Source organism: Pogona vitticeps, chromosome 3, assembly GCF_051106095.1.
Source record: "Pogona vitticeps strain Pit_001003342236 chromosome 3, PviZW2.1, whole genome shotgun sequence".
NCBI lineage: Eukaryota > Metazoa > Chordata > Lepidosauria > Squamata > Agamidae > Pogona > Pogona vitticeps.
The window spans coordinates 115,049,223-115,064,830 of NC_135785.1; the positions used below are offsets into that span (position 1 = coordinate 115,049,223).

Sequence of the window (15,608 nt, forward strand, 5' to 3'; positions counted from 1 at the left end):
TTTCCTTTGTTGATAGGCTGCCTGGGGAAGAGGGCAGTGGGATACACAACAAAGGTTTTCCAACAAATTACAGAGAGGGTTTGGGAAAATTCAGTGCACAGCTGTGGGTGGAGTTAACAAACAGCCCTATTTTCCCCATGTATAATTGCCCTTGTTTGGCTGGCTGCCTCCTCCCTATTGGACTGTTAGCTCTCCTTTGGTTTTAGAGTCCCTTTCTGTCATTGTGGAATGTGTGCCATTGCACTTTGCTACTTCTCTCACACCTGTTTCCTTAAGAACGATCTTACTTTCAAAAGAGGGAGGGGCTACATACACGGCAACATGAGTGTAGCAATTTTGCAATGCCATTTCAAGCTTTATACCCCTTACCCCACCCCCAGTTTTCTGTTGCAGTTGGTATGTGTTGATACTTGGGTGCAGTTATACAAAACTCAACTTATTTTCAGAAATCAGTTTTAGAAATGGTCAGTTTTGGAAGCAGGAAATGCAAAAATACTTGTACTGCCAGCAGAGGGGCAAAACTGATACAAATTTACACTAAGCATAATGAGGAGTAATCTGGTCGCAGCATTTGCTCTCTCTTTTTTTCCCCCCAACAAACAAAAAGCAAAAAGCAAAGCATGCTGCTGATATACCACCCCATAGTGCTTCAAGCACTCTCTGGGCAGTTTACAAGTTAATTATGCAGGCTACACATCCCCCCCTTCCGCGAGCTGGGTACTCATTTTACCAACCTCGGAAGGACAGAAGGCTGAGTCAACCTTGAGCCAGCTACCTGGGATTGAACCCCAGGCTGTGAGCACACTTTTGGCTGCAGTACAGCAGTTTAACCACTGCGCCATGAGGCTCTTTTTTGTTCACAATTGAACAAACAGCTTCTGAGAACAAAGTGCATGAGAGAAAATGAAAAGTTACTCCTCTCTGAATGATCATAGTTAGACTTTTTCAGAAATTTGGTCTAAAATCCCCTTCTCTTTCCCTGCTTTTACCCATTTCTTCCTGCTGTCTCTTGAAGAAGCCTGCTCAGTTTCAGTGTGCTGATATTTCCATCGGCTAACGTTCTGTCTTGCAGGGTTCCACAGAGAGCTGTAATACCACCACTGAAGATGAGGACCTGAAAGGTAGGTGTTATCATAGCAAGCAGCAAGAGAGTCCAGCTTCACTAGCAGAGCAGTTTCCCATGACAGGCTCTTCTTGATTTGGGTTGCTCTGCACAGTTTTTGCCCCAGTGGCAGGAGTTGTGGTGTTAGGTTGTTAACTATATAGAGAAACTGCTTACTTCTGGACTCTCTGATGTCTAAACCAGACATGTCTAACTATCTTATTTACTTGTCCTAATTTTTACAGACTGCCTTCAAGGCAGGAATCTACAACTTAAGAAATCCAACAGCAGTTTGGGAGAGAATGAAGCTGCTGTATTTTCTCAAGCAAGCATAAGAACATAGTTTTTCCTTGAGTTAACTCATACATTGTTTCAACCTGCTCAGATAATGCAGGCAAAACCAGCTTGCCTTGTTTTCAGCAGAACAGACAATAATTGTTAGTAGAGGGCCCAACATAAGGAGCTCACCGATGTGGAAGAGCAGGGCTCTTTCTCTTGAGGAAGAGGTTGTCCTGTTAGGAATCACCAAGAAGTTACAAATAAGATGAACTCTGTAGTTCTCCAGAACTCTCCATCAGGTCAAGATGGTGTCAAGTTAAGGAGGTTATTTACCAGGGAAAGGCTCTTGAATTCAAACTTCAGTGCATCATCATCCAGCAGCTGTGCAGGGGACCTAAGCAGCCTCTCTCTCCAGCCTGACTGGTGGCCTTAGCTGGGCAGCCCAGAAAGGCAGCTGCTCCATTGGCTGAGAATATCTCATATCTAACTCTGCCCCCACCAACCAGACCCAGATCTTCAACAGGTCTGGTGATCCTGTGGGTGCATTTCATATGATGCCTTGTTGAAAGAGCAGAATAAATGGATACTTGGGGTGTAACAGCATTTGCTGTTTGTCTCCTTGAGGAAAACTCCTGGTGGGCTTGCTTTACTGCAAGAAGGGTAATTGAGCTTTTGCAGGAGAGGTGCTATGGAGGTGGGTGCCTAGTGTTCTACAAAGAGCAAAGTGATTGAGAGAGAATGTTTCCTATACACAAAGTTCCTCACATTTCCACTTTAAAAAGATCTCTGGAAACAGGGCCAAAACCTCCCTGTACTATGACCCTGGAAAGCTGCTGCCAGCAAAACAGTAGACAAGAGAGGCCACGTGTGCCACTGGTCTGTTCCCAGTATAAGGCAGCTTGCAATGTTCATAGCCCGCACATTGCTAATATACATTAATGAAATCCATCAAGATAGCAAAGATGAAGTGCCCTCTCAGCAATGTCTTCTCATCCTACAGTTTCTGTGCGAGCTTGAACAAAAATTTGGGCCATAGAGAAATCAATTATAGGAGCCTTTGGTCAATCCCATTCAGCTTTCAAAAGGAACCTCTGTGTCAGTGTTGATGTTTTGGCTGTTTCCCTGTTGTGTCATTTCTGTCACATTCTGCTACACATGTATTTTCCCCATAATAAGCCAACCTTTCCCAAGTAGGGTGGGAAGAGCCTTGGACAAGCCAGTCTTCTACTGGAACCAAGTCCTTTACCAGCATTTTTGCATGACTTCAGTTTATAGGTTAGCTCCTAAGAGACCTTCATATCTAGGACTTCTTTACTGTTGATAAAGGACTGGTGCAAGTATATGAGAAATCATGCTGGATTTAGTATTACTGGATTCAGTAGCCTTGGAGTTATAAGAGCCATTTCTACCATTGGCTCGACAGTGCCCGCAGCAAGGTGTTTTTGTACAGAACGTTATAGTTGCTTTGATGTCCTGTTCCATTCTCTTTTTTTACTGAATGTACATTGTTTTTTGCTTTTGTTTTTGTGTGTGTGTGTGTCCTGTGTGTATTTTTTTTTAAATTCTTTGCCATGCAAGCGCCCCCTCTCTCCATCGGGGATGGCAGTTCAGTGCTTGAAGGACGGAGTCACTGTGAGAGCAAAACCCAGACTGAGTCCATGCAGTCCCAGCTTTCTCTCTGTTATTCAGCCAGTAAGTCCAGGGGTTATAGCATCCTTTCCTTGCCTTGACTCACTCTCGCTTCTTCCTTTTCCCTTCCTTCTCCCTTCTTCCTCACATTTCTCTGCCTTAATCAGTTCCCACAATATTCTTCCAGAATATTGACTATCATTTGTAAGACTTCACTATCCCAATCCAATTCATCTCTTTTCCTAGACCCATTCCTGGCCATATAACACTTCCCAAAGGGACTTCTTTTCCTCTTTGTTCCTATGTCCTAATAAAATAACACCATGATTTAGCTGATTTCATTCCCTGTTTTCCTTTGTGCTGAATATCAATTTTTCCTTTGTGATTTTTTTTAAAAAATGTGCTTGATGCTTGGTAATGTGTATCCTTTTCCCCCAAGGACCTACCATATTTGTGGGACCCCTGTAGGATAAGAGGCATAACTCTCCACCAGTGTTCAGGGATGTTTAATAATAAGCTGAAGTCTGCATTAGCCATGAAGATCACCTAGAATCTCTGTTGAAATGTTTGTCAGGTTATGAGTCCTATGGACTGCTTCCCACATTACATTTTTTTTTTCTACAAGGAAAGAGCAATATGTACAAAACAAGGACAAGCAACCTTATGCCTTTCAGATATCTTTGATTACCAACTGTCATCAGTCTCAGGCAACATTATTAGTGTATAGGGATTATGAGAATCGTAGTTCAAAGTGTCTGGAAGACACCTCTGGATACTTCCCTCTTGAGTTTTCTCACACTTTTTCCAATCAGAAAAGGTATGTGTGAAATAGTTTGCTATAAATTGGTATAAAACTAGAGCTGATCTGAAAGAAGTTCTTAGTTTCATTTTCACATATTTATCCAAAATTACCTTGGTTTTTCATTGCACTTTCACCTATGCTACTATCTATTGTTTTGCCAATTCCTCAACACTAGAAGCAAACATGTAATTCTCCAAGGCATTTTCTACAGGATCCTCTATAACCCCTGACTTAGCCTATAATTTGGTTCAGGAAAGAGCCCAAAATCTTGAAATGGAAGGCCTTGTTAAGCTGTACCAAGTAACAGAAACTGGACAAATAGGTTCCTTGCCATTGGCCTAGTCTTCGTTCTTTGGGAAATGCACGCATAAAGGCTGATGCGTATTAGAAAAACAGTTTGAAACAATAAGGGCAACTAGCAATCAATTATCAGCAATCCTGCAGAGACTTCTGTTGAAGCACCTCTTTGTTTTTACCTTGATTTACAATGGAATATGTCAGACGGTAAATCTTAGGTCCTTGTTAACTTCTGCTAGTACAGAATCAAGATATATTTTGCATTCATACCAGTCAACCTGTGTAATGAGACCAAAACAACAACAACAACAACAACAACACCATGCAGATCTTATATAACTAATTTTGTTTCTAAGAGTGTGTAGTTAGAGAAAGGATGGGACTGAAAGAAATGGAAGCTGTGGGTGAGACAGGACATGGACATTAAGAGATGGTAGGTAGGACAAAAGACATAAGACACAAAAAGCCTTACTTGGGCCATCTTGTTTCTAAACCAGATGTTCTCCACACATTCCTTGCCTCTGCTTGCATTTGTGAAAACTACAAGCAAGGGAGCCCATGGCTTATGTGAAAATGGCCAGGCAAAGCCTTGGCAGCACACATTGGAGACTCTGAGAAATCTTCCTTTAGGGCTCCCGTCTTCTACTTCTCTTTCATCTTTCCTGTTGGGACATGAATGGAGAAAGGAAAGCATTAGGATGAAACCAGTGAAGGCTTCTTTGGCATTTTGCTCAAGAGTTAGAGAAGTAGCATGGTTATATTCATTTATTTTATAATATTCACCCCTGAACACTCAAGGCAGCTTATATTTTATTCAGCCTAGGAGGAGAACCCCTTTCCCCCTAAACTTGGAGGGGAAGAAGAGGGATGGTGGGGATTCCATTGCCACTTGAACTCTGAGATTGTCCATAGCAGGAGCATTTTCCATGGGGAGAGAGGCAAGTCTCCCTCTGCAGGAAGAATAGGAAACTGCATGTGGCAGGATGTGTGAGACCTGAGTGGGTTTGGAGGTGAGGGTATTATCCCACCCATCAGCTTAGTCCTGGGGCCAATCTAGTACCTGGGGCTGTTCCATTTCTCCACCCCTGTATTTTCTAGATTTTCTGTCTAGCTGCTGACCAGACCCAAGCCTGCTGAACTTCAGCAGCATTGCAAAATTGGATGTGCATAAAGCATTCCCCCAAGTCTGTGAGGAGATACCTTTTCTCTCTTTTCTTGCCAATCTCCCCCATTCCCATGGACTGATGTGGCAGGAAAACATGTGTTTGGCTGGTAGGTTCTGACATTGCCCCAACTGAATTTTTGTCCCTGAAACCAATACCCGGCTCTGTCCCTTAAAACAGAATAACACTAAAACAGAAGCACACTGCAGATGTGTTGCCTAATGTAGAAAGTCTGCATGGGTGGAAGCTTTCTTCGGTGTGACTTTGATTATGCTTGTTTTTTATTTGTCTCCAGTTTCTAATCTTACTGGGTTTTCTGGTCTCCACTTCGGAAGGGTTTCCACATTACCCCAATGGCACCAGATCTGCTGCATCTGGGAGCAGTGTGTGCTGTGGGATTGTCTGTGTTTTGTGTGTTTTCAGTGCAGTCCTTATTTTGCTTTATGTTGTAATTTTTATTTTAATGCTTGCATTTGTTTTGCAGCTACTACTACTACTACTACTACACAGTCTTGTGACGAGAAACTTCTTGCCTGGGACAGCCCAGGGCAAACAGTGGAGTTGGATCGTGCTCAGTCGGAGCCTGTTCTAACTCCAGTAGTTCCATTTGCACTTAACAATCCACCATGTAAGTTAGTCATTAATTAGCAGTAGCAGCAGGAGTTGAACGAACAGTATTGGATTCCTAATTTATTTTCCTTTTCTTAACCTTTATACCCTTTATTTTCCCAAACAATATATTTATTCCTTGTCTTCCCCCAAAGTTATTATTTTCTGGTTGTTCTGGGTTTTTCGGGCTCTTTGGCCATGTTCTGAAGGTTGTTCTTCCTGACGTTTCGCCAGTCTCTGTGGCCGGCATCTTCAGAGGACAGCAACCTGTACAGAGTACAGAGACTGGCGAAACGTCAGGAAGAACAACCTTCAGAACATGGCCAAAGAGCCCGAAAAACCCAGAACAACCATTAGATCCCGGCCATGAAAGCCTTCGCAAATTATTATTTTCTGTTGGGATGAGCCAGCTAGTAAACCCATCATTACTAAGTGCTTAATCCACTAGGACAGTGGTTCCCAACCATGGGTCTTCAGATGTTCTTGGACTACAACTCCCAGAAATCCTGGCTGGCACAGCTGGCGGTGAAGGATTGTGGAAGTTTTAGTCCAATAATCTCTGGGGACCTAAGGTTGGGAAACACTGCACTAGGAGGTTCTCCTCTGCCATGCTGTTGTGCTGCTTGCTTTCATTTGAATGGAACCAACACAAGCTAGCCTCTTTACAGATTGTATTGTTAAATTAGCAGGCATCTGACTGTGGCGGGTAGATATATTGGCCAAAATTCTATTCAGAAAAACCATGCATCTTCATTTATTTCGTCATCGCTTGTTATCAGTCATGTGACTAAGCATGCAAATGGGTGCATGGCTGCTTCCCTGACCTAAGAGCTGAGGAAATCTGAGAACTGGCCGGCAATGCGGGTAGGCTCACGTGTATAATTGTTTTTTACCTTGCATTAGACCAGCAGGATTATGGCCACCATACTTATCATGAGGAGATTGTTCCAAACAGGCATTGAATTTGTTCCAATAAGTTAGGAAAATGGGAATTTAATAAATGGAAAACACAATGAATCTGAGTTGTTTTTTTCTTTACTTGCTTCTTTCCTTGGTTGTTTAACTGTTTCAAGTGCTGTGAATATTTTCATAATGAATCTTAAGAGCCTGTTTAAATTCTGTGGTCTCTTTTTACAAGTACTGTGTGTTGCTTCTGTGGTGCTAGACACTGTAATTTTACTATGTAATGAATAATTATCAGAAACAAGGCAAATGCTGAGATTTACTAGAAGTTCTTAACATTTTTAGGAGGCCAGTCCCAGACCTCACACAATACTGTTAAATATGAAAACCAGACAGGCTTGTTTGGCTGATTATCAGAATTCACCCTCATTATTTTTTCAATAAAGAGAATTGGAACAACCTCCTCATGCCTTAAGAATTGGTGAATGTGCAAAAGTCTTTTCCTAAATAACCCAGTGTAGCTCAGAAACCACCAGGTTTTTCTAATATACTGCTTAATTCACTTTCATCATTTATTGGTAAATGTCAGCAGCCTTCCAGGGTATGACAGGAAATGTTCAGAAGTGTGATGAAATGGTTGGAAATCTCACATTGCAGTTTCTTTAAATTTATTATAGATATGCTAAGAAGGGTGTTTGGTAAATCAGTCTGATGTCATGAAGTAATTGTTTTCATTTTCATGTGCTGAATTAGACTCCTAGGAATCAATTATGTTAAAGCAGAGGTAAATTTCAGAATTTTGGAATGTAATACAATTGGCCTCCAAACGTGCTAAAATTGTTAGCAGAATTTCTGTCACTTTCACATAAGCATCTTCTTCTAAATGACTATGTCAAAACTATATCCTGTTTTTCTTCATTCATCTTTGCACTTGGGACAATGCAACCAATTTTTACTCCTGTCAGCAAGTTCTGTGCCCATCTCCAGAGATGTGGTGAGAACTCTAGCATTCTACATGAAATAAGTTTTACTGAAGTAAAGAGGTTACTTGTTGGCTTAGAGAATTGTTTAGCTAATATTAGCTGTCAGTAAGAGATTTGAGAACACGTCATCAGAAATTATTTGATAGCACATAACAGCCTAAGAGACTGAGAGTTGATTTCATGGCCACAAATCTATGGCTCAGTGCAAATTCCACGCAAGAAAAAAATTTGGTGTAGGATGTCAGATGCAACTATTGTGAAAGTCACAGGCTGAGTTCATTTCCATGCCTCTTTCTTTTGATGTAGAGGACAATATTTGATATAGATCTTTTTCTGTCGTATATAAAATGCCCTCGCAGTGTATCGGTGCTTTTATTGTAATGAAAATAGTTAAAGTGAGGAAACATCTGTTCTTTGCAGAATCTTGTTTTTCTTTTAGTTGTCACAACCCAAACTACAGTTAGCTTCTCCATGTTCAGAATTGTTTTGTATCCTGCCTTTGGTGTGAAATTAGAATTCGGAGCAGTCCCTAAACAGAATATTAGGGCAATTCTGCTTGTTTGGGCCACTTGTTAAAAAAAACAACACAGTGTTGGAGCAAGTGTCAGTGAAGCTACCTTCAGTGTACCCCAATATACCTGGAATGCTACAGTGATACTTACAGGGGGGTTTCCACAAGATTGTCCTGTATGTTCTCTCTGACCTGGTTAGTCACACTTGGTTCAACCTTGGTTCAACCATTACTTTAATTGGAGATAGTGCCTATATTGCACACTCTTTGATAGATGTAGATTCTTTCAACACTGATAAAATCCACCTGTTGTCATGATGGCAGCATTTCACTTGCAATTTAGAATATGAGCACTTAGACTAATCATGCTAGCAATCATATGAAAAAGTCAGAAGGCAAATAAATGCTGACATCTGTATGGAGATAATTGTTTTTCAGTGGCTGAAAAAAAATACACTGATGGATGAGAAATCAAGTTGTTTACATTTGCTTTTCGAAGATGTTTCTACATGTGGTGCAGTCTTTCTTAGTGACTATGTGCTCTTCTTGGTAGTTAGATATTTTGAGTGTATAAAACATTGGGAAAAGAAAATAGTGTCAGGGCTATTTCATTTAAGAGGCAAGGGATGTTTTGCTTATAATGACCTCTTGTGGGAGAAATGAACCTTTGTGGAGAAATTCATTGTGCTTTATTCTTACCACTCTCTCAGAACTGCTAAAATGTGGTAGTTCCACCAACTCTACTAAGCCGCTCTTACCAGCTAAATAGAACATCTGTGCATCTGAAGCAGAGATGCTATGGACAAACCCAGGAGATTTTTCATCTTCATGCTTGTCTAGAGGGCTACAGAATTCAGATTACATCTTTTAAAAAACGAACATCTAAAAATTGAGAAACAGTTTTATAAGCACTTACAAAAGAGTAGGTGTGCATTTTCCATATATTGTACAAGAAGCAAATGGTCTGGATGTGGGTTTTCGGGCACTTGAAAAACTGTGCTCGTTGCCATTTGTCTTTATCCCGCTTGGTTCAGCATCAACAAGTTGTACAGTCATGTTCTGTACATAGGAGTCATGGCTGAGTTTTTGCTACTGCAGGCTCACAAAACTAACTGCTGAAACATTATTACCAGAGTTATCTCCAGGCTTTACTACAGATAATGTGTATCGGAATAATTGGTGGTTACTAACTTGGCCATAGAATAATACAGTGATGAAGTAGAAGCAGGTTATTTAAGTTGGCAGCAGTCAATAGAAGGATGACGTGCTTTATATTGTCAGGTTACAGATCAGAGTGAGATTAGAGTTGAGAATCTTTCATGAGTACAATCTTCTTATGGGAGATTTGTTTTAGACATATCATTGTATCTTTTCTTCAAGGTCTGTGGAACTTGGGCCCACACTTCTGTACTTCCTGTTGTGTAGTGATGCAGTACTAAGAAACAGAGGACTTTGTGATGTGACCAGTGCAAATATGTTTTTCCCTTGTAACAGCAGTTTTCAAAACAAGCCTCATTTTCCACCTTCCTCCTTCACCTCTTCAGTGATTCTTCTGTCCCTTCTTTCCATCTAACAGTGGTTTTGCATTATGTGTGTGCAATACAGCCTCCATTCCTTTGAAACCATGGTTTGTAAATCAGCTTCAAATTATGGTTTAAGCCGTTGATTTATGAGGAAACTATAGTTTGTGTTAAACGTCAGTTGAAGCAAGGAATACATGACATGAAATTGGGGTGAATGGCAGAGATTGAGGAAGTGAGCGAGGGATAAAGCGTGTGAGTTTATGACCTTGCTTTCAGTCTTGCAACTAGGACTGGATCATTATGTGAGCATTGGATTCATCTCTTCTTTTCTCATCTCCACTGCAGATAAGAAAGGCAGCCTTACAGCAGATTCAGAGTAGTCTGATCCTTGACTGTCAGTGCATAAGTCCTTCATAAGCAGCTGTACCTGATCCTTAGATATAGTGTTCGGGCGGAATTTTTCTGTAGCACGTCTGTTGTCATGAATGTTGTCTTTCCCTTTTTCCTATTTTCCTTTCATCTACCAGACTCCATCCCTTCAAATGGATTGCAGTCATCACTACTCTTCTTTAGTTCAGAGGTGCATCCACCACTGGGAATAAAGCTGGTGGTTGTTCTGTTGACTGTTCTGAAAAAGGTACTTCTTTGCCATGTGCTTCTCATAATTCCATGCATGTTAAAGCTGCCTTTTTCATTCTCCTTAGTGCGTAAGCAGGAGATCATCAAGATAACGGAGCAGCTGATAGAAGCAATCAACAATGGAGACTTTGAGGCTTACACGTAAGTAGAAGTGCAGAGGGCATGACAGCATTCCAAAATCAAAATAGGATTTTACCCACAACCCTCAGTAGCCAGAACACTGGAAAGGTAGGAGTAAGTGTCTCTTGTCATTTCAGAGAGTCTCAAATGTAAATTGGATGTAACAAGTGTAGCACTCTTGATATAAAATATGCAGATAACATGAAGGCAAATACACCGATATAGGGTTGTACCACTTCTCAGGCAGTTGTAGCTCATGTGATGGTATACCCCTGTGAAATGAAATATCCCTATACATAGAGGGCTAGCATACAAGGGAGGAGATTTCTAGTCTACTCTTCTTTGGTATTCTCTCTCTCTCTCTCAGACAGGTTGTGCTGTCTTCAAGACAGCTACTTAGGCCTTCTTCTTAATAAATAACTGGATTAATATACAATGTTTTTCTAAGATTGAAAATCAACATTTGCATGCTAAATGAAAACAGCTTTAGTAGCAATACAGAACTGAATGCTAATATTTGCAGTAACGCCGTTATGGGTTATGTACACAGGTACCTTTGCAAATGCAAATTTATTTTCCCACTAAACTAGGTGTCACAATCCAACACATAAAGCACACTTGATGATTAGTAATTCCCCTTTTGTTAGCTCTTACCTTGTGTATTTTTTAGGCAGAGCTTTTTCTCTGCAAATATGATCCTTAGTAATTTGAAAATAAATATGCACTTATAGCTGCTTAGTGGCACAGTAGAAATGAGTCCCAGTGAGGACAGTGAATATAGCTAGACCAGGTGCATGAGGAGGATGAGTGAGAACTGAAGAGTAGTTTGCTGCTTTTTTGAGAACAAGATGGAAGCTAGAATCCTCTCACCTGCATCCCAAGCACTTGTTCCGTTCCTTTGAGAACTGAAGCAGAAGGATTCTAATCCTAAAGTTTCAAATTGCTTGTGATTTGTTCTTGAAGAAGTTGGAGCTTGTGTTGATCCCTGGGAAAGCACTCTAGAAAATCCTCTGCATCAGAAGTATATGGTACTAGTTACTTGCATGGCACAGGCTACAGAATTCCAATAAATGATCCAAAGGACCAATGAGACAGGAATGTTTTGTTTGTTACAGGAAGATCTGTGACCCTGGGCTGACCTCTTTTGAACCTGAAGCTCTAGGGAATCTCGTGGAGGGGATGGACTTCCACAAGTTTTACTTTGAGAACTGTGAGTGGTAAATAACTGGCAACAACAAAGTAAACCTTCACACTTTCTGCTTAGGTTAGGAGGGAGCTCTAGTTTTCTTGGAGGTTTCATTGGATGTTGCTTCCAAATGTTTTTTCTGACTTTCTTCCCAGGTTTTGGAGTTCCAAATTAGTCACGTTTGTGAAATTGAGCTAATGTACTGGGACAAAGGATTGAGTCCTCTGGCCCACAGACCAAATATGGACCACTGATGGTCTCATCCCACCACTTCCTAGTATTTCTAATTTAAAAAAAAAACATAATTCAGGGCAAGTGGAAAACAAGGAAGAGTAAATAATGGAACAGTAAAAGAACAGAATAGGGGAAAAAACAAACAGCAGCATTTATCTTGCCAGATTTTCTTCAGACCTGCATGTGATGGTTGAAGTGTTGGTCAGATTGTGTAAAGATATCCCTAGATTCTGTTCTCCCTTCAACACACACCATCCCATCTATCCATATGAGGGTATACCTAAAAGTGCCCTTGGGGAAGTACAGCATCACAGAGAAGAAAACCACAGTTTAAAATAAGTAAAAGCAAAGTGTGCTGCTTATATACAGCCCCATAGTGCGTCAAGCACTCTCTGGGCGGTTTACAAGTTAATTATGCAGGCTACACATTGCCCTTGCCCCCAGCAAGCTGGGTACTCATTTTACCGACCTCGGAAGGATAGAAGGCTGAGTCAACCTTGAGCCGCTACCTGGGATTGAACCCCAGGTTGTGAGCACAGTTTTAGCTGCAGCACAGCAGTTTAACCACTGTGGCATGAGGTAATACCCTCCATGTTAACCTACCAGTTTGAAATGTAACCATAGGTGAGCCATGTTGTGTGTTGCAAAGCCTTCCAAGAGATAGGAAGAAAAAGCCATGGACCTTTCCTCTGAAATGTTCAGCTTATTCTTGACTTGGTAGCTAATTTTCATTATGATGCCAAAAGTCTGACACCTTCCTTAACTGATTGTTCTTGAAATGTTTTGGATGGTGGTATAATGGAGCCATTGCTCCCAAGGTGGAAGCCCCAGGGCATTCTGAGTAGCAGAAACTGACATCATTGGCCTGCTCTCTTGGGCTTCAGCTGAAAGAGAAATTGATCTTTCCAGGAACTGTAAATTGCTACAAGCCATCCCTGTTGTAATGCAGAGGCTGGTTTTGTCTTAAATAGGCACTTAAGAGCCTTAGTTTTCAAAAGGCCCATTCTTCAGTTTGTTGATATAGACTGACACATCATTTTTGGGGCTGGGGGCTGATTGTGGAGGCGACCATGATGCACATCTACACTTCAGCATTTGCTACTACACTACTGGGTTTGGACCACAAGTTCTACAATCTCTAGCCATTAACCCTGTTGGCTGGGGCTGATTGGGATTGCAGTCCAAAGCATTAACAAACTATTGGTGGCTAGCCCAAGAGATAGAAGATATCCTAGCCATGTGCAGTAATATCACTATTAATTACTATTATTTTGTTGTAAGCCGCCTAGAGTGGTCTTAATCGACTAGATAGGCAGGATATAAATAAAATAAAATAAATAAATAAATAAATTCTGCTTTCCCAATGACCTCCTAGGTTGAGAAAAATGACAGAAAATATGGTTCTTGCAGAATTTGCATAGACATGTGGGGAAAACATCTGATGCTAATTCTCTTTCGAAAGCTTGGAAACTTTGTACTGTAGAGATAATTAGAAAAGAAAACTAAGATGTTTCATGGGTGCTCGGGTACAAAAGTGTCTGGGAATCCTGCATTGATTGACAGACTGGGATGGAAGAGTCGATGACGCAGCAATGAATGTAGTCAAAATAGCAATTGATAGAGCCAGTTTCTGGTGGTGATGTGGTGGGAATCCTGATTGTTTTTAATGTTTCCTCAGTACTGTCCAAGAACAGCAAGCCAATCCATACCACGATCTTGAACCCCCATGTTCATGTTATTGGCGATGATGCAGCCTGCATTGCTTACATCCGCTTGACTCAGTATATTGATGGCCAAGGCCGTCCTCGCACCATGCAGTCTGAAGAGACCCGTGTCTGGCACCGTCGTGATGGCAAGTGGCTGAATGTCCACTACCACTGTTCTGGGGCCCCAGCGGCTCCGCTCCAGTGAAGCTGAAACACGGGTATGTTTATCCAAGATGCCCCCAAGTACAAAGAGGAGCAGTATATAGGAGCAAAGATAATCTTTACAGGGACACTTGTGGCTGGGAGTTTGTTGAGAGGACTTGGCAGTTTGAATCTCAACAGCCCTGGCCAAATCGAGAGACCACCACCACTATTTTCCAGCAACAAAAAGCAAAACATTCTCACGGTGTCAGGCTCCCTAGGTGGGTAGTGAAGGCAGAGATGGAGGGTGAATAAGGCCAATGTGATCTGTAGCAGCAAGAGCAGGTTCCTTAGCAAGACCCACCAGGAACAGTCTTCTCTCTGTCATGCTTCACTTATTGGACCCGTGGTTAATGTGGGTGATCTCTCTGCGGTGCTTTCAGTTGGTCAGACCTGGGTGGTGATGTACTTCCTTGGTGGGTGGAAGGGTGTACGACAGAATAATTTGGTTTGTGATTTTTTAGAGAACTTCAGGAAAAGAAAAAGTGAGGGGTAAGGGGAAAAGGATAGGAATGGTAGTATGAGCAAACCTTTTCAGGGTTACAAGAATAGCCTGCCAAGTCTCCTGATTGCTTCTTCCCCTCTCCCATTATGAGTCAGGGACTAAGAGAGTCATAATATGGGAAGTGGTGCTGGTTCCTATTTACTAAAATTTTCCTGTCCCTCTCCCCCCCCCCCCAAAAAAAAAAATGATGGCAAAATCATCCTTCTGGCCTTTGCTCAGAGCAACATTTGACTTCTGTCCTCCTACTGCTCATGCTAGAGCAAACTCCCACTCTTGTTACAGCGCTGCCTTGCTTCATCACACCACACTCACAGGGAAAGCATTTTTTTTCTAAGTGCTAGTTCTTTCTCTGCTGTTCTTGCTGCTAGAACCAGGACAGTGTAACATCTTGAGATTGTAATAAGTGGCAGCCAGGGCTAGGGACAAGGATCACATTTTCCCCACCACTTTATGGGTACCATTTCCTTCTAGGACCTGTATTTTGTGTTATCTTTGTAAGCATACCCATTGTGGTGTGGTGTAGCATTCCCTGCTTTTCTTGGACTGAAACTCTCAGAAGCCTTCACCACTAGCTATGCTAGCCAAGATTTCTGGGAGTTGTAGTCCAAGAACATCTGAGGACTCAGTGTTGGGAACCCCTGGTATAGTGAATAAAGGACTAACTAGGACTCTGGAGACCAGGGTTCAAATCCCCACTTGGCCATGGAAACTCAAGGAGGGAGTGGAACTGGTAAAGCCACTTATCTCACTCACTTTGAAAGCCACATTAGGGTCACTACAAGTCAGTTCCTACTTGAAGGCATGCTACTATTTTTGTAAGTGCTGACACTTTTGTCTCAGAAGTAGGCAAGGACAGCCTGTGAACCCTCATTCTTAGGCAGAGCAGCTGATCACAGGGCATAGCTCTTCAGAGGGAAGCGAACAGGTTATTTACCTAGAACTGTACTTCTCTGAGTGGTCATCTGCAGCCAGTTTGGAAAGATGTGTCAGAACCTTCAAAAATACAGTTTTAAAACAATCCAGGCCATAAAACCACTGATGAGCAATTACTTCGAGAAATGAAAGGATCTCTAGAGTCTAAAGAGGGTGAATAAGTTCTGGTAGATAAGCAAGGTCTTCAAAATGCCCTTTGTCCTTCTGGCAAGTGTAAACTAATGAGAGTTTCTCCTATAGATAGACCTTCCGTAGACTTGATATTGTCATCACTGTTTGCAAA

General features: G+C 41.6%; 1 protein-coding gene across 45 annotated transcripts in view; it reads left to right on the top strand.

Moving 5' to 3' along the window:
• CAMK2G (calcium/calmodulin dependent protein kinase II gamma) overlaps positions 1-15,608 on the top strand; it is a 215,687-nt gene that overhangs the window by 195,858 nt on the left and 4,221 nt on the right. For 14 of the 45 annotated variants that reach the window (XM_072994965.2, XM_078391100.1, XM_020791217.3 and 11 more), the window contains 6 exons: positions 1,073-1,121; positions 2,960-3,073; positions 5,757-5,900; positions 10,506-10,581; positions 11,676-11,770; positions 13,659-13,904. In XM_072994965.2, coding sequence (XP_072851066.2) covers positions 1,073-1,121; positions 2,960-3,073; positions 5,757-5,900; positions 10,506-10,581; positions 11,676-11,770; positions 13,659-13,891 — 711 coding nt within the window. In that variant the 3' untranslated portion in view covers positions 13,892-13,904. The remainder of the gene's footprint in view (positions 1-1,072; positions 1,122-2,959; positions 3,074-5,756; positions 5,901-10,505; positions 10,582-11,675; positions 11,771-13,658; positions 13,905-15,608) is intronic. The other 31 variants (XM_078391108.1, XM_078391107.1, XM_020791236.3 and 28 more) reach the window with 3 other exon arrangements.